Source organism: Cydia pomonella, chromosome 13 (genome assembly GCF_033807575.1).
Source record: "Cydia pomonella isolate Wapato2018A chromosome 13, ilCydPomo1, whole genome shotgun sequence".
Taxonomy (NCBI): Eukaryota; Metazoa; Arthropoda; class Insecta; order Lepidoptera; family Tortricidae; genus Cydia; species Cydia pomonella.
Window position 1 is genome coordinate 14589520 of NC_084715.1, and position 25806 is coordinate 14615325.

Below are 25806 nucleotides of genomic sequence, written 5' to 3' on the forward strand. Positions count from 1 at the left end.
CACTCCCGGAGTGCAACCCGTTGGTTTTTTTTTGTATGGCCAAAGGAGTGGCTGTAAAATCAGGAACAACTAACACAATTTTTGAAGTTGTTGTGGGCGCAAATTCGGTATCAATCTAATATTTTTTTTTACAACTTTCTACCAAAATTATTAATTTTAATGTTGCCGCACCTCCACCATGTAAAAGGGATACGGTCAAGCTGAGGTGGGGAATGTAAACGCTCCAGGTAGATCTAATAACAGAAATATCGACTACCGTTGCTGCTTGCCACTTTCAGAATGAAATCGCCTGCAGATCTTTATTCCTTCAGCAGGGCGATAGTTCTGAATTCAAATAATCGTTGCCAGTTATCTATCTCAAGACTGTGAAGGGTTTCCAACCTTCACATAACCGTATAGTTATGACATATTTTGAAAATAATATTTGTCTCTTTACTTCTGGGCAACCCCAATAAGCTTACGAAAAAACCCACTAGAAAACATCAATATACAGGCGCGGATACAAGGGGGGGGCCATAGGGGCAATGCCCCCCCCCTAAAACCCTGGCTCTCACATTACTAAATTGAGTAAATTTTATTTTTTACCAAAAATATATGATTTTCTCAAAATGGCCCCCCCCCCTAAGCCAAATCTTGTATCCGCGCCTGTCAATATAAACTTATATTCTTTAATATAAACACTATTCAAATTTTTCGTAATATTTATTATTATTTTTTGACAATATTACATGATTCATTGATTATTTTCATATCGCGTCCTACTACCATCTTATTTTTATTTTATTTTATTTTATTGGTATTCAGGACAACAACAGCCGTAGATATACAATTTACATAGGTATTTTTACATAGTATTAGGCCAATAACAGTTATCCGTTGGGTGCAAAATAATATACAAATATAATTAGTTAAACAAAGTAATAATCAAAGTGAAACTGTGCAAGCCCACAGTAACAGTAACAGTAACAGTAGGTGATAATCAACATGAACATTGAAGTTAGAGGTAGGTACACATGCTTGCATAAAGTTGATAGGTGTGCATTAACGTTAATAGTTGATTTAATTTATTTATATTGCTCTTGTAAATAATTTAAGTGATCACGCTTTTACCCAAAGATCACTATTTAGCGCTCCTGTAAAGTAACTGTTTTACTTACTACATGGGACGATCCCTTGCATAAGATACCAAAATTTGTATTATGCCAAGACGCCAATGATGAGTACTCCTACAGTATAATATAGGATTAACATTTACAACAGTATTTGGTTAATCTTTAGAACCTATTAAAACCCAAAATAATTATTATATTCATCTTTTTTTGTTAAGTAATATATCTAATACGTCATTTTTAAACTTATTTTTAGGGCCATTAAAAGGATCCGTTGAGTCAAATTCTTGATTGTAAAGATGGGGAATGCGAGATAGTACGGCATTTGCGCCGTAGTTAGTGGAGTGTAGTGGGACTTGAAAGAGGGTGGTATACCTGGTGCGACGTTTAGGAACCCGAAATAATATGCAAGAAAGTAGCTCTTCCATCACATCCAAAGTCTTCCAAGTAACTCTCTAGTTGGCACATCTTTGCAAGTCGTAGACTTGAACAAAGGCAACTTCATATTACTTTCACAAAGTCTGCAGAATTGCTTTATGTCTGTACATATCAAAAATTTACAAGATTTACGATTCGCGCAGTTGAAAAACACTTTTTTTGGTTTCGTTTTTCCATATAGAATTCTTTCAAATATTTCTGTATCTTCTCTTGTAGGGACTCTGTGTTTATGCTTCTCTTCTGGATAGTCGTTGGTTTTTACGTTTTGAACTTTCTTTTCAATTAAGTTTCCTTCGACGTCAAAGTCAATCACTTTCAAATGCGACACTAGTCCTCGGTATGGTCTCCAAAATGACTCATTAAATTTTGGTTTCTGAAAACGAACGAATTAGGAAGTAATCAACTAAAATGACATAATAATGCCATTTAAATGACTTATAGGGACCGTGCGCGTTGGAGGGTCTGCCATCTTGTGGTCTGAATCGGAACCATAAACATGCACATTTACACGTCAAGTGTTTTCTTGTGCATAGTAGGTTCTGCCATCTTGTGGGCTACATCGGAACAATAAACCTCACATTTACGCTTCGCGCCATAAATCTGACAGCTCCTGTGCTGCCTCCTACAGTTCATGCACGCTCCCTATAGGTTTCAACGTCAAAGATTGATTCAGTTTTAATATCAAGTCGATAATGTCGCACTGCACTGTAGTCGTAAAAGTTTATCATATGAATGAAGGTAGATCATATATGATTATTGTCGGATTTAATGCCTATATGTAGAACTGAGTTATTCAATAAAAAGTCGTGTCAATTTAATAATTTCAATTTACAATAATACAATTTTTAAAAAACTTACTTCGTCCGTTGAGGGCGTGGTATTTTCTGATGTTGTCCTCGTTAATGTGATATAAATTAAGATTATGATGCACTGAATGCTTTTACAAAACAACGTACGAGTCATTGCAGCCAGGGTACGTGATGAAGTCAACTTATTGGCGCTAGGACAAGTTCTCTTACTAGTCGATTAGTGCTTCGCTTAATTTTTTTTATTGGGTAGAGCAGAAAGCAACAAGCGTTGAAATATAACTTGTGCAAAGCTTTTTACTCCAGTATGGAGGGTTTACAAACAAACACACTAATGTTTCTTCAACTCGATTTATTTTGAAAACATAGATACGAATTGTTATGCAATTTTCGTGATTTTAGAAATTGAGCAATGGCCGGTCGCGTCTAGTTCCTTTGGTGTACACTTTACCTTCGTAAAGCTTTTCCTGGACGCCGTGAATGTAACACATTTTGAACCTATACTTATAGTGGCTTTACCAAATAATTTTCCTAGCATTTTTTGCTGTAATATGTCCACTGTTTCTAGCGCAATGTTTGACGGTAAATCCATGATTGATTCCATCGATGCCACGCTATCTGCAAAATTAAAATTTCACCATTTAATAACAGGATATATCTAGAGGTTTTTGGTGTAAAATACAAGGTGGAATTCTACCGGTGTTAGCGCTCTGTGCGCGCACACACTCGAATATGTGAAATCGTAGATTGATTGTAATGTTCGGAATTTTAGCACGCAGTACACACATTTTAGAAAATGGGCATCATACTTCTCGTTATGAATCTCACAAGAAGCACATTTGAATTATTAACAAATCATGGTGTGGTCAAATGATATTTCAGAAAAATAACATTTAAGGCAAACAAATGTTACGGGCGGAAAGATAGTATAGTGAATAGGTTATTGTATTATGTCTCACCTGTAGTGTTGGATCCAGCGCAGTGACCCCTGTTGTTAGTTCTGTCCGTCGGCTTGCAAGTTCTGTGAACACACATCATCTCTGCGCATTTCATGGAATGACAGATACTATCTGAACAGAAGGACAACGCTCCTCTAATATACTTTCCCATGAATGACATAAACGCCGGTGCTACTGTGCCTACGTCGTTCCAATCTACTTTTCCGAATATAGCTTCTTCTAGAGCCTTAGAACGATTGTGACGTATGGTTTCTGCGCTCAGATTCAACTTTTCCTTATTACTTTCTCTATCTAGTATTAAACTTGTTATGTTCTTTGAGTTTACAAGGGCCAGTCCTTTTGAATTGTTTGGCCAGTATAAAAGTTCGTCGTCATCAGGCAATGATTTATCTGTTTTTTTAATTGTTTCATTCAAATTAATACTTATTTTTTGTGCTTGGGAAATTTTTTTGCGGTCTGAAATCTCAATAGCTGAACTGTTTTGTTTAGTCACTTCTCGTTTTTTTCTCAAGGATGGTTCTTCTGTAGACGCGTTTGAATTCCCCCTCGTGAAGTCTGTTTCAATGCTGTTTTCATTCTTGTGAACATCTTCGGTAGTATTGTCAAAAGAATTAGATATGTTAACCATAAAGTAAATATTATCATCAGTTTTTGTATTATTCATGATTGGCAACTTCGTTGTTTTATCAATAAAAATGTCCGTATACATTGTATTTGCTTGCTCTACAATTTGCGTGTTATTCCAATCATTTGCTTGATTCATTTTAATATTACTTTCTATCTTTTGTCCAGAATCACTTGTTTTGTAGCTTTCATCAACATTTGGTGACGTTGAATGTTCTTGTTCCAATTTTAAGTCGTGGTATGTTATAACTTTTTTCCTGTGTCTTTTGCCATTGCTACCGGCCTTCGATTTCTTTTTCCTATGAATAGTTATTTTGTGAATGGGTGCCGTATTCTTGTTCGTTTTCTGAAGGTCGTACATTTCTAGAGGAAAAGGAAAGCCAAAGAACGGAAATGGTAGGTTTATGTTAGATTCCTTTGAAATACTTCCACGCTCTATGGTTTTTTCATTAGTTTTATTCATTAATATTTCACCTAATCCTTGTTGTACTTGTGGGAATTGTACGTCAACTTTTATTTTTATGTTTATCGTGTTATCGCTCATGGGCCGCACGTCTTTGTTCGAGCTAGCTTCAGTGGCGGTCGCTTTGCTTTTTTCTTCTACGATTTGCTTTCTCCGCGGACTGGGTTCTAATGCTATTAAACATTGCTTACAGCCGCATTCACATGGGAATGTGTCAGCCTCACAGTAGCAAGACGATGGTATTTTCTCTCTTATCAAGGAGGGCATAACGGGCGGAAGGTTTAACATTTTTACGTCTGAACTTACTTGATCTGTGGGAAATTGTTTGGCTGGATCAACCTGCTGCTTGATGGGTTCGCCGTAATATGGACTCGATCTCATCATATTGATCGGTATCAAAAAATCTAATGGCGCATTGAATTGAGTTTTAGGGAACGGTATCGTGTTTGGGTTGTAGTAAAAGTCATCGTGTTTATTAGTCTTGGCGGCGAGGCTCTTAGAATACCTGTCGCGTTGTAAAAGCGGGACTTTGTTTTTAGTTTTGGATTTGTCTACGTAATTTCTTCTCTGTTTGTGAGCTTTTTCTAAATAATGTTGATACTCGGATAGCAAATCCTCGATGTTTTCGTCACTTTCGCTATCATCATCCTTATTGGTTAAAGTTTCTATTGGCGGATTCTAGAACAAAAGTGCCTTGTGGTTATATATACGGGTAGGATCGCGGGGCTTATATTTGTTTAAGAAAAGTGGTTTAGTAACTCTTGTTTTTATTTAGTTTTAAAATTATAAACCAAAATAGATTTCATATACTAAATAATAAAGTGACAGCCCCATGAAAATAGCATCTCATTAAAATATATCCTATAAAAACTCTCCAAGCGTAGTCAGGCTTTCTATAAAAATAATGTTGCCTGTTCGCTTGCCAACATTCTTGCTTCTTAGAAAATTTTAGTTTTGTATTGTAGGACTATACAAGCATATGGCTGAGCAAACCTGGCTCCGCAAAATTATTGTACCACAAGGGCGCTTCCTTTGTCGCCCTGTATATTTCGCAACTTACCGCGTTGTTTTCATAGTCTTTAATTATATCTGCGATGTCACTATAGATGATTGTCTCGTATAGAGGTGTGAATTCTATTCGATTTAATTCGGAGGAACCTGAAAAACGTAAACGACTTTTTTCACACGTTATTGATATCCATATATTTATAATCCATACATGTTCTTCCATCATACCATCTTTTTTAGAAATATATAAATATTGTTTAATGGGCGTGGTTAATTTAAAGTACGAAACACTTACCTGACTCGTAACATAAAGTATTTATAACACAAAAACTCAGAATAATGAACACCGCCATTTGTGAATGCGATTGATTGGTAATAGACCACGGGTATGCCTTTAAGGCTTTATCGGCGTGTTTACAAATTTATGGCGTTTATGGCCCAAACAAAGAGCTGTAACGACGATTGTTCCTACTTACGAAACGATTACATAACATAATGATTACCAAAGAGAATTTGAGAAAGAGGATTGTCAAAGAAAATTTCGTAGCCACCGTAAATTTACTGCCATCTTTTAGAACGCCATTTGACTTTGATCCTTATTCTTGCACTGATATGTGTTAAATATCAAAAAGTGGCGCCATCTTACAGGGAATCGGCAAAAGGTTGTGGCGCCATCGCTCGAAACGATGCCGCCATACCTTTGGCCTTTGATCTAATAGATGATAATATGTTTTTGAACTTATTCTTAAACTCGGCATCTGGAAGTGTCTTAATAATAGATACGGGAATATTATTGAAAATTCTTTTACACATATTAGTATGCACTTTTCTTTCTCATTTTTAACTTGCATGGAGGTAGTGTCAGTCATTTAATATTTCCTGACTGATCTATTCGTTAAATTATTGAGGCAGGACATTTTGTGGAGCTTCTAGATAGGCGGAGTTGGACCTGTGGGCCCTTGTTGCTCTAGAGAGTTGGCCCTGATTTGTTTAATCGGATTTGTAGACGGGCAATGATAGTTTTGCTTTGAGCTTAAATGAATGTTTTATTTATTATAGGAATCAAACAATAGCAGTAATGCGGAGGCCGAGCGCCTGACCATGCATCGGTGCATTGTCACGAGCATCATCGAGAGCGAAACCGTCTACGTCGAATGCCTATACGTTATGGAAAAGGTAAGAAATTCAGAAGTCAGAAAATGCTACACCTGGACTACGTACGGTCTGACCGTTTAGCATGACTTGCATTGTCGCGCGCGACTATAATACTTAAAGTCTTGCTTGACATATGGAGTCGCGCGACAACGCAAGTCTTGCTAACTGCTAAGGTGTCTGAGCCACAGTGTCAGTAAGAGAAGATTAAAAGAAAATCTATTAAATATCTAATCTAAATACATAAAAAATAAAGACGTTTTCGTGAACATATTGTACCAAAGTATTGTCTACCAAAGTTTTGTACAAATGTTTTAGTCAGCTACATCTTATATCGTAATTAAATAGTGCCACGCGCACTGGATACTTGTTTACTAACGCTGTAATTGGTATCGACACTCGCTAGATCAAATTTGTATACAAATTGTGATACACGCCACGCCCACAATTGACGCCATAGTCAAATATATGTACAAATTCTTATTTAAAATATGAAAGGCTAATTGAGTGTATGTTTTCAGTACATGAACGCCATAAAAGCGACGCTGTCGACGTCCCAGCCTGTGATAACGGAGGAAGAGTTCAACACGATATTTTACAAAATATCCGAACTACATGAATTACACAAGAATTTCCTCGAGGGACTGAAGGCCGCCGTCGCTAGTTGGGAAGAGCCTCTATCTGTGGGAAGCCACTTTAAAAAAATGGTACGGACTCTTTTTATAAAAATAATTGTAATTTAACCTACGACTGTAACTGATCAAACATTTATTTTTAAATCAAAGGTCAACATTTAAACAATTTTATGATGGATCGGGGAGGCGGGCCATAGGAACTTTAAAAACAATAAAAAATATCAGTATAGTCGGCAACGAAGATGATTTAACATCTAATGTACGAACGTTCTGTCTGTAGGCGGAGAACATAAACGTATACGGCGCGTTCCTGCACAACTACGGTCGAGCCACGGACGCCGTGCGACGCCGCTGCGCGAGCTCGCAACGCTTCGCCGACCTCACGCGCCAGATCGCCTGCCGCGGCCAGCCCATGTCGCTCGACGACCTGCTGCACAAGCCCGTCGCTAGAGTCCAGAAGAACGCTCTTGTCTTGCATGTTAGTACATCATATTACAGCTCGCTCCGTCGACCCCACGACACGACCCACATTGCCGCGGCCAGCCCATGTCGCTCGACGACCTGCTGCACAAGCCCGTCGCTAGAGTCCAGAAGAACGCTCTTGTCTTGCATGTTAGTACATCATATTACAGCTCGCTCCGTCGACCCCACGACACGACCCACATTGCCGCGGCCAGCCCATGTCGCTCGACGACCTGCTGCACAAGCCCGTCGCTAGAGTCCAGAAGAACGCTCTTGTCTTGCATGTTAGTACATCATATTACAGCTCGCTCCGTCGACCTACGACCCACATTGCCGCGGCCAGCCCATGTCGCTCGACGACCTGCTGCACAAGCCCGTCGCTAGAGTCCAGAAGAACGCTCTTGTCTTGCATGTTAGTACATCATATTACAGCTCGCTCCGTCGACCTACGACCCACATTGCCGCGGCCAGCCCATGTCGCTCGACGACCTGCTGCACAAGCCCGTCGCTAGAGTCCAGAAGAACGCTCTTGTCTTGCATGTTAGTACATCATATTACAGCTCGCTCCGTCGACCCCACGACACGACCCACATTGCCGCGGCCAGCCCATGTCGCTCGACGACCTGCTGCACAAGCCCGTCGCTAGAGTCCAGAAGAACGCTCTTGTCTTGCATGTTAGTACATCATATTACAGCTCGCTCCGTCGACCTACGACCCACATTGCCGCGGCCAGCCCATGTCGCTCGACGACCTGCTGCACAAGCCCGTCGCTAGAGTCCAGAAGAACGCTCTTGTCTTGCATGTTAGTACATCATATTACAGCTCGCTCCGTCGACCTACGACCCACATTGCCGCGGCCAGCCCATGTCGCTCGACGACCTGCTGCACAAGCCCGTCGCTAGAGTCCAGAAGAACGCTCTTGTCTTGCATGTTAGTACATCATATTACAGCTCGCTCCGTCGACCTACGACCCACATTGCCGCGGCCAGCCCATGTCGCTCGACGACCTGCTGCACAAGCCCGTCGCTAGAGTCCAGAAGAACGCTCTTGTCTTGCATGTTAGTACATCATATTACAGCTCGCTCCGTCGACCCCACGACACGACCCACATTGCCGCGGCCAGCCCATGTCGCTCGACGACCTGCTGCACAAGCCCGTCGCTAGAGTCCAGAAGAACGCTCTTGTCTTGCATGTTAGTACATCATATTACAGCTCGCTCCGTCGACCCACGACCCACATTGCCGCGGCCAGCCCATGTCGCTCGACGACCTGCTGCACAAGCCCGTCGCTAGAGTCCAGAAGAACGCTCTTGTCTTGCATGTTAGTACATCATATTACAGCTCGCTCCGTCGACCTACGACCCACATTGCCGCGGCCAGCCCATGTCGCTCGACGACCTGCTGCACAAGCCCGTCGCTAGAGTCCAGAAGAACGCTCTTGTCTTGCATGTTAGTACATCATATTACAGCTCGCTCCGTCGACCCACGACCCACATTGCCGCGGCCAGCCCATGTCGCTCGACGACCTGCTGCACAACCCCGTCGCTAGAGTCCAGAAGAACGCTCTTGTCTTGCATGTTAGTACATCATATTACAGCTCGCTCCGTCGACCCACGACCCACATTGCCGCGGCCAGCCCATGTCGCTCGACGACCTGCTGCACAAGCCCGTCGCTAGAGTCCAGAAGAACGCTCTTGTCTTGCATGTTAGTACATCATATTACAGCTCGCTCCGTCGACCCACGACCCACATTGCCGCGGCCAGCCCATGTCGCTCGACGACCTGCTGCACAAGCCCGTCGCTAGAGTCCAGAAGAACGCTCTTGTCTTGCATGTTAGTACATCATATTACAGCTCGCTCCGTCGACCCACGACCCACATTGCCGCGGCCAGCCCATGTCGCTCGACGACCTGTTGCACAAGCCCGTCGCTAGAGTCCAGAAGAACGCTCTTGTCTTGCATGTTAGTACATCATATTACAGCTCGCTCCGTCGACCCACGACCCACATTGCCGCGGCCAGCCCATGTCGCTCGACGACCTGCTGCACAAGCCCGTCGCTAGAGTCCAGAAGAACGCTCTTGTCTTGCATGTTAGTACATCATATTACAGCTCGCTCCGTCGAACTCACGACCCACATTGCCGCGGCCAGCCCGTCGCTAGAGTCCAGAAGAACGCTCTTGTCTTGCATGTTAGTACATCATATTACAGCTCGCTCCGTCGACCCACGACCCACATTGCCGCGGCCAGCCCATGTCGCTCGACGACCTGCTGCACAAGCTCGTCGCTAGAGTCCAGAAGAACGCTCTTGTCTTGCATGTTAGTACATCATATTACAGCTCGCTCCGTCGACCTCACGACCCACGATGCACGACAATTGCCGCACAAGGCCGTTGCTATTAAAGTAGAAGAATGCCAAGCATAGCAGGGCAGCATGTCGGTCGACGATAAACTGCCCAAATCTTTCGCTACTGTCGCTGTCGCTAAGTACGTAATTTAGCACAAAACCAGTCGTTTATAGTCACATCGGTCTTTAGAAAGAGAACATGGGAGACAACGAGAGAGAAAGAGACAACGCTCTACCAAGTCGAAAATCCGATGTGCAATATTTATCACCGGGTACTGTACAGTACCTCTACCAATATTCCAGAGCAGTACACCTTGTGTTGAAGATGGCCTAACTGAAATGGTCACCGAAGTAACCATGTAAAGTACGCTAAACGAGAATAGTTCCACCACGCGGTGAAAAATACTCACGCGTGTTGTAGAATAAGCCCTGTACCTATTACAGAGTTTGCTAATCGCGAATATTTGTTACAGGATCTCATAAAATACACCCCTGCAAGCCATCCGGACCACGCGATGCTCACCGATGCACTCAACATGACACAACATTTCCTCGACGAATTTAATATTATACAAACTAAATCTATGTTCCCTGTAAGTATTTCAAATAAATACCTGTATTATATGAACACGAACAGTACATACAAAGATAATTGTTTTAATGTATGTTTTTTTATTTTTTAGAACGCAGACCGCGCCCAAAGAAGACTCGTCAAGAATTCGTTTATTGTAGAACTTTCGGATGGACATAGAAAATTGAGGCATTTATTCCTTTTCAACGATGTCATAGCTTGTGCCAAATACAAGGTAACTGAATCATAAAAGAGTAACACGCAAGTTTCGTAATTAACATTAATTTTTTTTTCCCATATGCCCAACAATGATATAGTAAACCGTAGATTCAAAATCGATACATAGTGTGGCAGTCAGCAAAATATTATCACCGCGTGTCGATAGCGTGGTAGAGATTATCGCACGCGCTGATCTACTTAAGATAATGTTTGTATGGCGTAGATTAAGGATGTAAAATGACAATCACTCAACTGTATATAAACACTTAGCCAATACGGAATAAACCAGTCTAAGTTTACCCGTCAACGGTTCCCTTTACTCGCCCAACCACGTTCCTCTAAAGTGGTGACCCCGAGTGGGGTCCCACGGGGACCGACGTAAGGAACACGCATCTATTGCCTATACGAAGAAGTCCAGTGAAGAAGCCTCGAAAGTAAGTGACTGCGACACTCAATTGCTGGTCGAGAAGTACTGCCAAAGTGATCTCGCCACAATTTGATTTCGCCACTTTTTCGGCATCTCTTAGCATCACAAACGCTACCTGGAACATCGTGGGGAACCAGCGGCAAGGATACAACGGGTAAGACTATCACAACACATCAGGATATATTCAAGGAAATTCACGCCATGTTGAAAATAATTGAACGGAGTCATGTCAAAAGTGTTATAAACTGACAAAGTAATTGTTTACATACATCAAGCGCAATCAGCAGAAGTAACGTGAGAAAATTATTGTGAACGCAGCACGCATTCACGGATTTAAGGATTCACGGTCGCGAAGCCTTGAATGAAGTTACAGGCATCATGGAAATATAAGAAAGTAAGAGGAGAAGCCAGCCTCCAGCGCGCGTACCTACAAGAGGAGTATCGTAGCATAGTTCCAGCCAATGGTCACTGCTTCGGGTCCTGTTCAGGACAACTCTGGCACAGGACCTGGTCGTCAACCGTACCGGTTGACTAAGGGGGGAGTCCTGTGGCGGTCAGCAAAATATTATCAGCGCGTGTCGATAGCGTGGTAGAGATTATCGCACGCGCTGATCTAATTAAGATAATGTTTGTACCGTGTAGATTAAGGATGTAAAATGACGATCACTCAACTGTATATAAACACTTAGCCAATACGGAATAAATCAGTCTAAGTTTACCCGTCAACGGTATCTTTTACTCATCCAACCGCGTTCCTCTAAACATAGATACATAACAGAATCCGCTAATTACTATTGTGTTTAGGTAATTTTTTTTTTTTTTTTGACAAAAGCTATACTCTGGCTTATACCCGATGAATCGAGCGAGTGTATCGTGACTCGATCCGCCAAGATTGTTTTATTTGGTTACTTTCCTACATTGAAATCTAAAACCCAGTTTAAATTTTGTTATAGGCTTCAGGCCGCGATAAGTTCACGTTCGAGTTAAAGTGGTTCATCCAACTCCCGGACATCGTGGTGGTAGAGGAGGAGATCGGCGCAGCGGACGCGCGGGAAACATCTCCCGCCAACATCGTGGCCCTCAAGTCGCAGGCGTCCACCGTGCGTGACCAGATACTGGCTGAAGAACGAGCCGCGCAGGATGACAAGGTAAAACGATAAGTTCATGTTCGAGTTGAAGTGGTTCATCCAACTGCCGGACATCGTGGTGGTATAGGAGCGGCGCAGCGGACGCGCGGGAAACGTCGCCTGCTAATATCATAGCCCTCAAGTCGCAAGCGGCTATTGTACGCGGCCAGATACTCGAAGGTAAAACAATCTAACCTGTAACCTAATTTTTTAGCATATTTGTGCCGCTACTAGGCAAAGACCTTGATCTCTACGACTCGCGGTTTAGTCATATCCGGTTTTTCTATTTGTTATTTCAAGTTTTTCTTTAAAAACTGCATCATCCTCATACTTCTGCGTTTGAGTCTGGAGTTTCCGCGCCCCCGCCCATCCACCGGCACATACCTCCAGCACTCGGCACCTGTCGGAATGCATGCGAGTGAAGTGAGATTATTTTGAAAACTTACGCTTATTCTGGCTTACACATAAGTTCGAAATGTCTATATTTGTCTCATTTGTCTATGTCAATTACATATTGTTCTCTCTTACAGAAAATCAGAATAGGCAGTCGCGGCACGGCAGAAAAGCAGCGCAAGAAGCTTGCAGAGCTAGAGGGGCAGCTAGTACTGGCATCGCCTAACCTGGTTCTACGGATCGGAGCGCGCGCACCCGGCGCTTCCGCGTTGCAACGGCACCACATCTTCTTCCTGAGTTCCGAGTATGAACGCACGCAGTGGATCGACTCTATACATGCGCTGCAGGTACATTTCATACACGACTGTAATAATGGCCGAGTCGTATGCAGATGCTTTGTTCGGGTAGCAGCGCGTGCACCCGCTTACGTGCTGCAACCGCACCACGTCTTCTTTCTTAGGTCCGAGTATAAACGCGCGCTCGCACGCAGTGGATCGATTCTCTTCAGGGACGTTCCACATATGACTGTAATGATTTAGTCGTAAGGTTGTGATTTATACGCACGATACGACAGGTGTGCTGGCGTCGCCCAATCAGATACTACGCGCGTATCTCTGCCCTTTGTAGAAACTGAGGCAGCAAAAATAAATAGCGAGTGTACCCAATTGGTTGTATCGACCAATGAGAGGGGGGAAACAACATCGATGAATATGAAAAAAGAAATGAAAATAATTTATTTGAAACAACACACAACAATCTAAAATTAACATTTAACATTAGTAATTTGTTGTCCCATAGAGGATACCACTCGGCGGGAGTCGGAGCACATAGTGCAACGACGCTGAATTTCAGTGGACCCTTAATCTTAAAACCTAAATGTTAAGATAGAAATAAAACACGTTACAACATAAGAATAGTAAAAACAATACGGAGCAGGTAGTCTTATAAATAATAACCAGCAAGAACAGAATAAGAATTACTTAAAAACAGATACAATGTGAACAAGAGATTACAAGAGAGAGTGGGGAATTTAACCCTTCGTGTGTCGAAGCACTTATCAGTGCACCCCCTGTTGTCTGTCGAAGCACTGATCAGTGCCAGAATTACACGAGCATCATTTTATTGAATTTTGAGATTAATTATGAAACATAAGCTTTAAAACGTAATACGTAACGTAATAGACACAGGCGACTAGGAGGGAGAAGTTTGATGTGTGAGAAGATGGAGTTCTGTTACAGGCATCATCAGCGCCGCCAGGCGGCTCAGCGGCTGTGTCGATGCTGGAGCTGCAGGCCTGGGTGACGGCGTGCCGCAGCTACCTGCAGACGGACATGGGCTCGTACCTGCTGCGCAGCGGCCGCGACGACTCGCTGCTGCTGGGCGACCTGCAGCTGCACATCACCGGCATGACCGCGCCGCTCGACTCCTCCGCCGGTGAGACTCTTATATTACTTATACACCGTGGGCTGATACAACCCAACATATTTTAAGGGTGTATTCTTGATCGCATTTAGAGACTTAAATTTTATAAAAAGTTTGCTGAAATCGGTCTTGTTTTAGAGATAATTACAATTCTTGTGAAAAATTGTTTCCGTAATAACTTAGTGAAAAACTAAAGAGACTTGGTTGAGACATACCTACTGACAGTCATTAGAGTTTTAAAGGAAACTTGCAATTTTTTATTATCTGTAAATAAAACCAACTGGCTCATACCAATGAGTTTTCGGAACTTATGTACTAAATGTCATTTGATATTTACCACCAGCTGTTCGGTGAAGGAAAACATCGTGAGGAAACCTTGCATACATCTGCGAAGAAATTCAAAGGTTTATGTGAAGTCCCCATTCCGCATTGGGCTAGCGTGGGGACTATAGCCCGAGCCCTCTCGCGCATGAGAGGAGGCCTGTGCCCAGTAGTCGGACGTATATAGGCTGAATTATTATATATAATTTTATTGTATAAATAAAAAAATCTTTACTTATTCGTTGTAATGTTTCGCCATGATGTTAAAATAAATAACGTATCATATGCAGAAAACTCAATTTTTTTTTATTTGAGTAAATTCATATAACATTTGTACCTCCTTATGATCTCAGAAATGTGTGGTTAAAATCTATCGGGGTTTACCAGTCCACGATGTATATTATTATTGGTGTACTTTCCTAAATTCTACACCCGGCCGCTGATAAACCACACGGTCTTGGCAAAAAAAATGTATACGTTCCACATGTTGCCATGTTTTTCAATTTTGATGCGGGTGCAAAATACTCGTAGTAAACAAATGAATTCGTTTCAGATTACTATATAGTGGTGGAGGTCGATTCATACGGGCACTACTTCCGCAAGGCGAAGTCGAAGCTGGTGTGCCGGACGGCCCAGCCGCGATGGAACGAGACCTTCACGCTGGAGCTGGAGGGCTCGCAGAACCTGCGCCTGCTGCTGTACGAGGACGCGGCGCGGCCCGTGCTGCGCGGGAAGTGCACTGTCAAGGTGTGTGATCTTTGGTTTTTTCGTTTTTTTCCTGTTTTATTCAGAAAAATTAAATACACAATGCCACTGATGAGTGATGACGGTGTCAAATATATAAAATGCCAGAAACTAACACATTAGACCTGAAGCCTTAACCTTACTGTTTAAATTCCCAATTAAATTCATATGAAAAAACACTGAAGTTTAAAAAAAACTTGTATTTTTCGTCTTTTTTTTTTGGAAGGAACTGAAATTTGGAACTTTACGAGCCTGATTGCGTTAATTATGTTTTATCCCTTTTTTACAAATACATAAGTCAAAATGACAGATAACGACAAACTATTCATAGGTAATTTAGGCTTGGTACGATAGTTTAAATTAGAGGATAATAGTGATCGATTAATAATGTAGAAAAGTCTCTAATAGATAAAAAAATATGCGTTCGTACAAGACACACCTGTGGAATGATTGTCCACATGTGGTTCGGTCAGATTTTATGAATGAAGTTAATATGTGTGTGTGGGCAGCTGTCGCGGTCGTGGGCGGCGGAGGCGGCGGGCGGCGGCGCGGCGCGCACGGTGGCGCTGGGCGGCGGCGCGCTGCCGCTGCGGCTGCGGCTGCTGCCGCCCGAGCACTCCGCGCGCCGCGTGCCCACCACCAAGCCCGGCGCGCTCTTCGGCGCCAAGATCGCGAGCGTCGCCAAGTACGTATATGTGTGTGTGTGGGCAGTCGTCGCGGTCGTGGGCGGCGGAGGCGGCGGGCGGCGGCGCGGCGCGCACGGTGGCGCTGGGCGGCGGCGCGCTGCCGCTGCGGCTGCGGCTGCTGCCGCCCGAGCACTCCGCGCGCCGCGTGCCCACCACCAAGCCCGGCGCGCTCTTCGGCGCCAAGATCGCGAGCGTCGCCAAGTACGTATATGTGTGTGTGTGGGCAGTCGTCGCGGTCGTGGGCGGCGGAGGCGGCGGGCGGCGGCGCGGCGCGCACGGTGGCGCTGGGCGGCGGCGCGCTGCCGCTGCGGCTGCGGCTGCTGCCGCCCGAGCACTCCGCGCGCCGCGTGCCCACCACCAAGCCCGGCGCGCTCTTCGGCGCCAAGATCGCGAGCGTCGCCAAGTACGTATATGTGTGTGTGTGGGCAGTCGTCGCGGTCGTGGGCGGCGGAGGCGGCGGGCGGCGGCGCGGCGCGCACGGTGGCGCTGGGCGGCGGCGCGCTGCCGCTGCGGCTGCGGCTGCTGCCGCCCGAGCACTCCGCGCGCCGCGTGCCCACCACCAAGCCCGGCGCGCTCTTCGGCGCCAAGATCGCGAGCGTCGCCAAGTACGTATATGTGTGTGTGTGGGCAGTCGTCGCGGTCGTGGGCGGCGGAGGCGGCGGGCGGCGGCGCGGCGCGCACGGTGGCGCTGGGCGGCGGCGCGCTGCCGCTGCGGCTGCGGCTGCTGCCGCCCGAGCACTCCGCGCGCCGCGTGCCCACCACCAAGCCCGGCGCGCTCTTCGGCGCCAAGATCGCGAGCGTCGCCAAGTACGTATATGTGTGTGTGTGGGCAGTCGTCGCGGTCGTGGGCGGCGGAGGCGGCGGGCGGCGGCGCGGCGCGCACGGTGGCGCTGGGCGGCGGCGCGCTGCCGCTGCGGCTGCGGCTGCTGCCGCCCGAGCACTCCGCGCGCCGCGTGCCCACCACCAAGCCCGGCGCGCTCTTCGGCGCCAAGATCGCGAGCGTCGCCAAGTACGTATATGTGTGTGTGTGGGCAGTCGTCGCGGTCGTGGGCGGCGGAGGCGGCGGGCGGCGGCGCGGCGCGCACGGTGGCGCTGGGCGGCGGCGCGCTGCCGCTGCGGCTGCGGCTGCTGCCGCCCGAGCACTCCGCGCGCCGCGTGCCCACCACCAAGCCCGGCGCGCTCTTCGGCGCCAAGATCGCGAGCGTCGCCAAGTACGTATATGCCGACTACTGTGACGCCGTGTCAAACACAAAAGCTGTCACTCGGACGCCAAGTCACCTTCGTATCAAAGCTGACCTACGGTACGGATATATCCGTCATTGGCGTCGAAGAGGTTAGATGTATGAAATACCTTATTCTAAATATAAAATGGCCGAGACGGTTCCTTGTATGAAAGGTAGAGGTAAGGATCAATGTGTATGAAAAGTGTCCATCAAAAAAACTTAAAAAGGTGGCGCCACAATACATAGCAAAAAAATTTTTGACTTTGATAAAAAAAATCAAATCACTGACAGCGCACTTCCCTCCGTCAATAACGTCCAAAGAGTAAAGTAAGTATATATAACGTCTAAGTTCATGTCATGTGTTTGTAATACCCTATAGAGCCACCACTTAGCGTAGCCTAGAGCCTAGCACCACCGGAGATATTTCGAAATATTGTTTACAGCTGCCAGCTGGACACTAGCAACAGTTTTCCCATAAAAATATGTTCTCTTTACCTCTATCCTCCATAGTTCCTTGTTTTAAACGTGACATCTCGTTATGTCCGTGGCCTTAATGGCTTTATCTTTATCTCGTGTCTATACTTCCTTTCCGTTGACAACCAAATAAGAAATGGTTCCATTGTTCGTACGTAAAAACTTGATAGCAAATTACTTGGCTCTTTATTTACCGTTGTTGCTGCAAATAGGGTTATCGTTATTATAAATACAAGATTTAACGTGCTTTTACTCTCCAAATTATTTTTACATCAACGTCATGTCAATGACAAAATGTATTCTTATAAAAACTTTCAAATTTAATTGTCACAATATCGTTTTAAGGTTTCATATATAGTAGCTGAGTTGATAGTAACTGATGAATTCACTAGCATATTCTAGATGACAAAAACTAATATAATTTTATTGAATGAACATTATTTTTGTATTAAGTATGATTGTGTCCGTTGGGCAGGCGCGAGAAGCGCAACATCCCGTTCATCATCAGCGCGTGCGTGCGCGAGGTGGAGCGGCGCGGCATCCTGGAGGTGGGCGTGTACCGCGTGTCCGGCAGCGCCTCCGACCTCGCGCGCCTGCGCAAGAGCTTCGAGACCAGTCAGTATTCTAACCACTATACCCCTACTTCTCGTCTTCCTACCACTGATGCTTTCCGCTGTCTAATTTAAACGCAATTAAACAGGTAAGCTTAAAGTTACAAACGGCGGCCACCTTTCAAGTTCCGTCCGTGCACAGAATGCGTATTACAGGTTTAATTGTAGACTTTGATTCCGCTTACTTTGCACAAACTTGGCATTAGAAATGCATACATATCCCTATACGATTTTGGACCCGGGTATGTCCTTAAACTACGTCCAAAAGAGAGGTATGGGCATTGTGAATGTCATCTCGCCTTGTGTGGTAGGGCACAGCACAGCAGATGTCATTCCAGATCTAGAGCAGAGCCCAACTGGGGAAGTACCTCCACCTTACAGAAAACCGCAGCCAAATAACACTTGACCCTACTCATAGTGTTGTGTTCCTGCCGGTGAGTAAGGTTGCCAGAGCTCAACGAGGGGGGTGGGGTTAGGGTCGGCAACGCGCATGTAACGCCTTTGGAGTTGCAGGTGTACATAGGCTACGGAGACTGCTTACTATCCGGCAGGCCGTATGCTTGTTTGCCACCGACGTAGTATAAAAAAAAAAAAAAAAGCTCCATACTCGTGATCTGACTAGCCCTCACTTTAAGAGGGAAGTATACCATAGAAAAAGAACGTTTTTTTCCATTCTCCTTGAATTTTTAGTATGTTATTGACACAATGAAAAACTAGGTTTAAAGGTTTTCCTTTTTTTCAAAATTTGCAAAACAAAAAAAAAAATTTTTAAGCGAAATCTATAAATCTAGAATGTATTATGCTCAAGCGATCGACATCAAAATCAAAGTGAGTTGTTAAGATTTAGTCCGTGAAAATTACCGTTATTTCGTTAGATTCGAAAAGCTATTCTTCCCTCTTAATTATTGTAAATGTGTTATAGTCGACCAAAATACTCAGCGTTTCTGCAACGTCACACGCAACGCTTTTATATTTAAGGCTACAGTAATGATTATTACGTCAAATTTCCTAGTAAAGAGTGATAGGTAGTAAATTTCTCTAAAGCTAGTAACGGATTTTTGTAATCATGTCTTACGAAAACGATTCTAATTTAAGATTGATGATTTTGTTCCTATCTCCTTTATAGCACAATGGTTTGCCTTAAACGCCTGTTTTTGCATTATAATATGATATAATGAATTTGCAGACGCTTACGAAGCAGAACAACTGCTGAAAGAAGTTGACATCCACTCTGTGACCGGCGTGTTAAAGCTGTACCTACGAGAGCTTCCTGAAGCGCTGTTTACGGATGCGCTGTACCCAGACTTTTTGAAAGCTTGGAGTGCAACACAGGTGCGACTTTATTCCATTGAGATTATGTCCAGAATAGAATAACCACCTCGAAAATGTAATCACAAAGTAATTCGAAATAAAGTAATATAAACTTTTATTGGCCCACCCACTATCATCCACATATTATCAGAGATGATTTATAACATGTTATTGTGGATGAAGGTGAAGGGTCTGCTGTACAACTGGTTTTGAATAAACGAAATACTTACTCGTAAAGTCCATTTTGTCCGAAACTAAGATCAGTAAGATACTAGAGAAATGAACAACCACGACACACAAACTGTGAATTTCATAGTAGGGTTTGGACACTTTTCGTGTCCAGAGGTCAATAATAGCATGTATATTGTTCTTCTATTGCAGGGCGTAGGCACTTCAGTTGACTCCGGTCCGGCGCATACGCGACGGCATGCTCTTATGAAATGTTTCGCGCAGCTGCCCGACCTCAATAAGAACTGCATCGATTTTCTGCTCAATCATTTTGTCAAGTGAGTGTCTATATCAATACAAAACATTCTTGAACCCCTCAACTCACAGAGAACTAAATTTGCCAGCCAAAAACCGGTAAATTTTGATCCTATTCGATTCTGAAACGGAGGGGTCAATTTATATCGGCATGCCTGGCGCCGGGGGCAGCGGTTAGGCACGCGGTTTCGATAATATATTGTTATGAATGGTGTTTCAGAGTGAACCAGCACGAGGCGGACAACAAGATGTCGCTGCACAACCTGGCGACGGTGTTCGGGCCCACGCTGCTGCGGCCGGGCGGCGCGACGGCGGGCGCCAAGCTGCGCGCCGACCAGCTGGCGGCCGGCACCGTGGACGCCATGGCGCAGGCCGGCATCCTCTACTGCCTGCTGCAGCAGCGCCAGCTCGCCGCGCAGCTCTCCTCCCACTCGCACCTCCGCGCCAACTGACCGGCCTGACCTGTGTCTCCGGAACCTTACGCCACTAGAGTCGGGCCCACGCTGCTGCGGCCGGGCGGCGCGGCGGCGGGCGCCAAGCTGCGCGCCGACCAGCTGGCGGCCGGCACCGTGGACGCCATGGCGCAGGCCGGCATCCTCTACTGCCTGCTGCAGCAGCGCCAGCTCGCCGCGCAGCTCTCCTCCCACTCGCACCTCCGCGCCAACTGACCGGCCTGACCTGTGTCTCCGGAACCTTACGCCACTAGAGTCGGGCCCACGCTGCTGCGGCCGGGCGGCGCGGCGGCGGGCGCCAAGCTGCGCGCCGACCAGCTGGCGGCCGGCACCGTGGACGCCATGGCGCAGGCCGGCATCCTCTACTGCCTGCTGCAGCAGCGCCAGCTCGCCGCGCAGCTCTCCTCCCACTCGCACCTCCGCGCCAACTGACCGGCCTGACCTGTGTCTCCGGAACCTTACGCCACTAGAGTCGGGCCCACGCTGCTGCGGCCGGGCGGCGCGGCGGCGGGCGCCAAGCTGCGCGCCGACCAGCTGGCGGCCGGCACCGTGGACGCCATGGCGCAGGCCGGCATCCTCTACTGCCTGCTGCAGCAGCGCCAGCTCGCCGCGCAGCTCTCCTCCCACTCGCACCTCCGCGCCAACTGACCGGCCTGACCTGTGTCTCCGGAACCTTACACCACTAGAGTCGGGCCGCCGCTGCTGCGACTGACTTTTTAATCCTTGCCGATTTAAGAAAAGGGGGTATGACCGATGTTGGTGCGTTAAGATTTTCACAATTTTTTTTATTTGGTTGGATTGGTGTGAATATGTATATTGTTCTTAACACAACTATCTATTCTGTACTTTTCAAAACTTCATACCTAACTTTTTTTAAATGTCCGTAAGTGGGCAGTGATTTATGGGATGTTGATGATTTTTTAGAAGCTAGAAAGTTCTAGTTTCAAAATCTTGAGAAATGACAGGACGGCGCTCGATTTCTATGCGTAGTATTTATAGTTATAGTGTGCGTTAGTCGGTTAAATTATTGACAGTGACAGAAAAATGGTAGTATGCGAAAAAAGCTCCCTTGCGCGAATAATGTATTAAATACACTTATATCGATAACCGGTATAAGAATTATAAGTGCTTTCGTTTGAAGTTTACATCTGACACTGAGTTGTTTAGGCTTATATAAATTATATAAAACATGCTTAATTTGAAACGACGTTATATTGAGAGCTAACATTGTTTCTTATTGATACAATCCCAACAAATTAACTTGTACGTGTAGTAAAATTCAAATGCAGCAACTAGAATTAATTTCGCATACATTTAAAAATGTATACATACTTCTTTTTATGTTTAACTTTGGCGTTTTGGTGTCGGCGTGAGGGAAACGACTTCTGAAATAGTCCTAGAAAAATAAATGACTTCTACGTCCTTCCGCGCGAACGCTTGTCACTTTTAAAATCTTTCCTATTAACGAATAGAAGTTAAGTTAGATAGTCAACTCTAACGAGCCAAAATATATACAAAAGACCGGTTACAATCATAAATACATATGTTAAAAATGCCTTAGCGTTCGTGCAAATTAGAGGTAAGTGTAAACGTAAGGTTTTTTCAAATTAAAATTTTTCTGAGTATTCATTTTTTGGTCACAAAAAGGTGGCCCAACCAAGTATCGTAGCAAATTGTATTGGAGCCACCGGCTTCCGCTCACACTAGTTTTCTATTTTTAACTCTATTGTTTAAGCGGACATAGGTAGATTTTTATAAGGAAGGCTTGGATTGGATGATATTTACAAGTATGTGTGAAAGTCAGTCAGTGGGCTCACAACACAAATGTGTGCTATTCTTGAGACTAAGTGACATTATGTACTTAGAACAGTACATATTAGAGTTAGGCTGCGTTTCCACCAGAGATGTGAGAGGGCTGAGTTTGTTAAAAACCAAGAGCATCACTTCAACTACCTATCCTCTCTCAGCGCAGCGCTAGTAGTCAATATTTTATTGGTTCTTAACAAACACATCCCTCGCTTATCTCTGGTGGAAACGCAGTCTTAGACAGTTAGTTTGATAATGCAGTTGTCCATTATAAGTTATTTATTTTATTTACATTTGGAGTAAAACAGATACCGGCCAAATAATCGCCAAGTTTATACAAGTTAGCCTGTAATTATGACCAGCAGATAAAAGTAAATTAATAACAATTACATTAAAATTCATGAATGAATACATTTAGGTTTTCATATATAATTTAAATACACTGCCAGATAGAAGTGCAATTACGGTTTATAAATAAGAATCCATAATTGGAATAAAGTGTATTATTTCTAACCAATATTTGTAATTATATTCAAAAACAGATCATGTAAGTAACAAAAGTGTTATGCGACATTCCATGAAATTAAACAGACTGAGTGTAGAACTACACATAATATCATTTACAGAAAATTTAGCTTATTAACAATTTTGAACTTTAAATACTGGGTCGAAAAGAAATTTAAGATTCAGTGAGTATTAGGAAGTGGGACCCAATTAATAATAATGATTGTAATAAATGATTAGTATATAAATTGCAGCGGACTGATATGAATAAATTGTTTACTTTTTTTCTACCTTCGACAAAACACCTTTGATCAAAGTAAGTTGTAAGTTTTGTATGACTGCGCTTTGTGGAAGATTAAATTATTTGAAAGTGTTTTTTTATTTAACTATGGATCTGTCTGGGGTTATTAGTGCAGGAGACAAATAGGGGTATTATATAGGGGTGATGTTTCGGTTGTCACGTAGCATTGTAATGCTAGTCGTCTTGATTTAATATGTTCAATTATTGTATTGTTGTCAGTTCGGGGTTGCAGCTGCCTCGCTGCAGCAACGTAATGCACTTGCACTAGGTGAGGTTCGCTCGCGAGCTTAGACATAGTATTAGGTGTTTATTTCACAAGTAGACTAGAGTGTACTTAAAGTAAATATTATTACCAAAAATTGATAAAAGCTTAGAAGGTTATATGCAATTTAAATTTGTGTTATATTTTTGTTTAATCCCATTGACATTTATGATTTATGTTGATATAATTAATATATTAGTAAATTAAGTGACCAAACTGTACCTTTTTCTTTTTACAATCTTATTTTCTTCACCAAAGACAATATTACTTGGGTTTCTGCCATGATTTCATATTAAGGAATATTTAATGGTATTCCAACAAATTTTGCCAGTCTGCCAATTAATACATCTTTTTGAAAGCCATATTATTTTCTGCTTGGTTTAATGCTTAAAAGTGTTGATATATCTAATGTTGTTTATACATCAGTTCCACTTTACAATTCCAGAGTTGATAGTTGAACTTTTACCTTTCGCTGAACTACGCTTGGAGGATGTCTTTGTGGAAGTTTTCTTAGTTACATTTGGCACAGCAATATTTTGACACTGTTTGAAATTACTATTAGTCATCATACATAGAAGCATTTAGAACATAATTCTTTGTCAGACTGAGGGCAGTAAGCTCACAAACTTACTGATGCCAAATGAATTTTATTTAACCAGTCTTGTACACAGTTGTATTATGAATGTTACCTTATAGTCTGCTATTATTATTTCAATATAAGATTCTCTATTTAATAAGTTGTGCTAGTAATAATCCTGCTGTATTATAGGTATTTACACAACCAGGTTTACTCCCACACTGTATTGAATTTTTGTATATATGACACTGAAATGTAGTAATGTAACATTTGCAATAAAATGTATTTTTATTACCACCTTTAAATTCTCTTTCATTTCATCACTCTCAACCCCTACAGGCAACTCAAATCAAAGAGTAGAGTAAGTACCATACATACCATTAGACATGTGTGTCAAATGGTAGATATCCCCAGAATATAACCGGTACAGAATCCCTAGGGGCCAGTGGAGTATGAGTAAAACACAATATCTTTACATCAATTGATTTATTAAAAAATGATTGATTCTACTTAAAATTAAACACAGCCACATTTACTAAACACTTTGTGAATTGGTTAAATATAGTCTAAAAAATAAATCTATTAAAGTTATTCTTGAAATGCCTTCAGAATAATAAATGTAGATTGCAATAATTATCACAACCAGAGATGCTAGCTTCCTTGATTTTCTATATGTAAAATATGTTATAATAAGAAGCCCACAGTACAGGGCTAACCTTTTAAGAGCATTTTGTAAAAGATCACTTCTTTGTTGATCATCAACACACATGCCATCCCATAAGACACTACTTGATTCACAGGAAGTGCATTGAGAGGGGCCAGCATCTGCACATGTCTTGCATGAGTTATGGCACTTTTTACAACTGTAGGATCCTTCTCGGTTCACACAGTATTGGTTAGCCTTACAATTGCTTGAGGTCAAGCACTCATTCACATCTACACACGTTCCTGATTGCATCTCCCAGCCTTTCTTGCATGCAGTGCAAGCTGCCGGTCCATCCCCTGAGCAACCCGCACAAGCACTATGACACTGTTGACAGGAATCCTCGCTTGCTTTGTAGTAATTGTTAGCACAATCATCACAAAAAGTACCTGCAAATTCTTTGTCACAAATACATGTGCCATTGCCTTTACGTGTGCCTTCCCCCACGCATTTTCCTCGACCACCACATATTTTATTCTTGTGTAATGGACATGGAGTGCATGATTCGCCAAAATGATTTTCGGGGCAGCAGTGTTGAAGAGTTTCAATGCACAACCATGTGTATAGATCAACAGACTCTGGGTCCTCATGGAACCACCACTTTTCTAAAGGTTGCTCAGCTTCCTCTGCCAGAGCGTAGCACTGATCTTGATGTTTTTTTACTTCGGAGCAAAGACCTTCCTGTATTTCCACAAGTCTCATCTCACTCCGCGCGTACGACTTTAGCTTGGCTTCTTCCCAGGCAGCGTCCCCTCCTTCGTATTTCCCCCGAGATGTTTTTGTAAGCCATTGGCTGAAGGAATCTGTTAATATCCTACATTTTTGGCAATCATCGACTCTACCAACAGAATGTAAATCAATATCAGGAAAAGATATTTTTTTACAAATAATTTTATCAATGAAAAGCAACTGTAACAATAGTGATATAATTTTTACACCGAAAACCTTCATATTTATCGGTTTTAACAGGACAACTTTAAACCTCTGAACTTATTGTTTCAAAGTTTGTCTTATTTTAATTGTCTGAAAGTCAATCTTGTCTCCTGCCCGGTATATTTCACTTGACACTGACGTGTAATTTCAGGATTCGGTTTGACCGAGACATGAGATAATAATTTCATTATCGACTGTCAATTACAAATGTATTTTACGATACCGACCGCAGTTTTTATAGTAAGTCAAACAGCTTA

The 25806-nt window shown here is 43.6% G+C and overlaps 3 protein-coding genes across 3 annotated transcripts in view; 1 reads left to right on the top strand and 2 right to left on the bottom strand.

Annotated features, from left to right (window-relative positions):
* LOC133524374 (breakpoint cluster region protein) overlaps nt 1-20700 on the top strand; it is a 56263-nt gene extending 35563 nt beyond the window's left edge. The window contains exons 8-21 of the mRNA XM_061860356.1: nt 6467-6583; nt 7081-7266; nt 7475-7672; nt 10473-10592; nt 10683-10805; nt 12170-12364; nt 12874-13083; nt 13975-14170; nt 15033-15226; nt 15733-17120; nt 18082-18221; nt 19404-19549; nt 19910-20034; nt 20232-20700. Of these exons, the coding sequence (XP_061716340.1) occupies nt 6467-6583; nt 7081-7266; nt 7475-7672; nt 10473-10592; nt 10683-10805; nt 12170-12364; nt 12874-13083; nt 13975-14170; nt 15033-15226; nt 15733-17120; nt 18082-18221; nt 19404-19549; nt 19910-20034; nt 20232-20463 (3570 nt within the window). The 3' untranslated portion in view covers nt 20464-20700. The remainder of the gene's footprint in view (nt 1-6466; nt 6584-7080; nt 7267-7474; nt 7673-10472; nt 10593-10682; nt 10806-12169; nt 12365-12873; nt 13084-13974; nt 14171-15032; nt 15227-15732; nt 17121-18081; nt 18222-19403; nt 19550-19909; nt 20035-20231) is intronic.
* Nucleotides 2689-6087, bottom strand: LOC133524363 (uncharacterized). Its single transcript, XM_061860341.1, has 4 exons — nt 5703-6087; nt 5460-5557; nt 3313-5077; nt 2689-2971 (listed from the first exon to the last, which is right to left on the bottom strand). Exons 1-4 carry the CDS (start codon nt 5758-5760, stop codon nt 2733-2735), a joined length of 2160 nt encoding a protein of 719 aa, XP_061716325.1. The 5' UTR covers nt 5761-6087; the 3' UTR covers nt 2689-2732.
* A 3682-nt stretch (nt 20701-24382) lies between the features above and the next one.
* Nucleotides 24383-25688, bottom strand: LOC133524370 (cysteine-rich with EGF-like domain protein 2). The gene has a single exon (XM_061860351.1). The coding sequence runs from the start codon at nt 25565-25567 to the stop codon at nt 24449-24451; it is 1119 nt and encodes a 372-aa protein (XP_061716335.1). The 5' UTR covers nt 25568-25688; the 3' UTR covers nt 24383-24448.
* Nucleotides 25689-25806: the final 118 nt, after the last annotated feature.

Excerpts from the sequence above, each read along its gene's own strand:
- LOC133524363 (XM_061860341.1), bottom strand. The coding sequence starts at position 5,760 with ATGGCGGTGTTCATTATTCTGAGTTTTTGTGTTATAAATACTTTATGT. Across the intron at positions 5,558-5,702 it reads TACTTTATGTTACGAGTCAG|GTTCCTCCGAATTAAATCGA; the intron begins GTAAGTGTTTCG and ends TACGTTTTTCAG. Across the intron at positions 5,078-5,459 it reads AAGACTATGAAAACAACGCG|AATCCGCCAATAGAAACTTT; the intron begins GTAAGTTGCGAA and ends CTTTTGTTCTAG.
- LOC133524370 (XM_061860351.1), bottom strand. The coding sequence starts at position 25,567 with ATGAAGGTTTTCGGTGTAAAAATTATATCACTATTGTTACAGTTGCTT.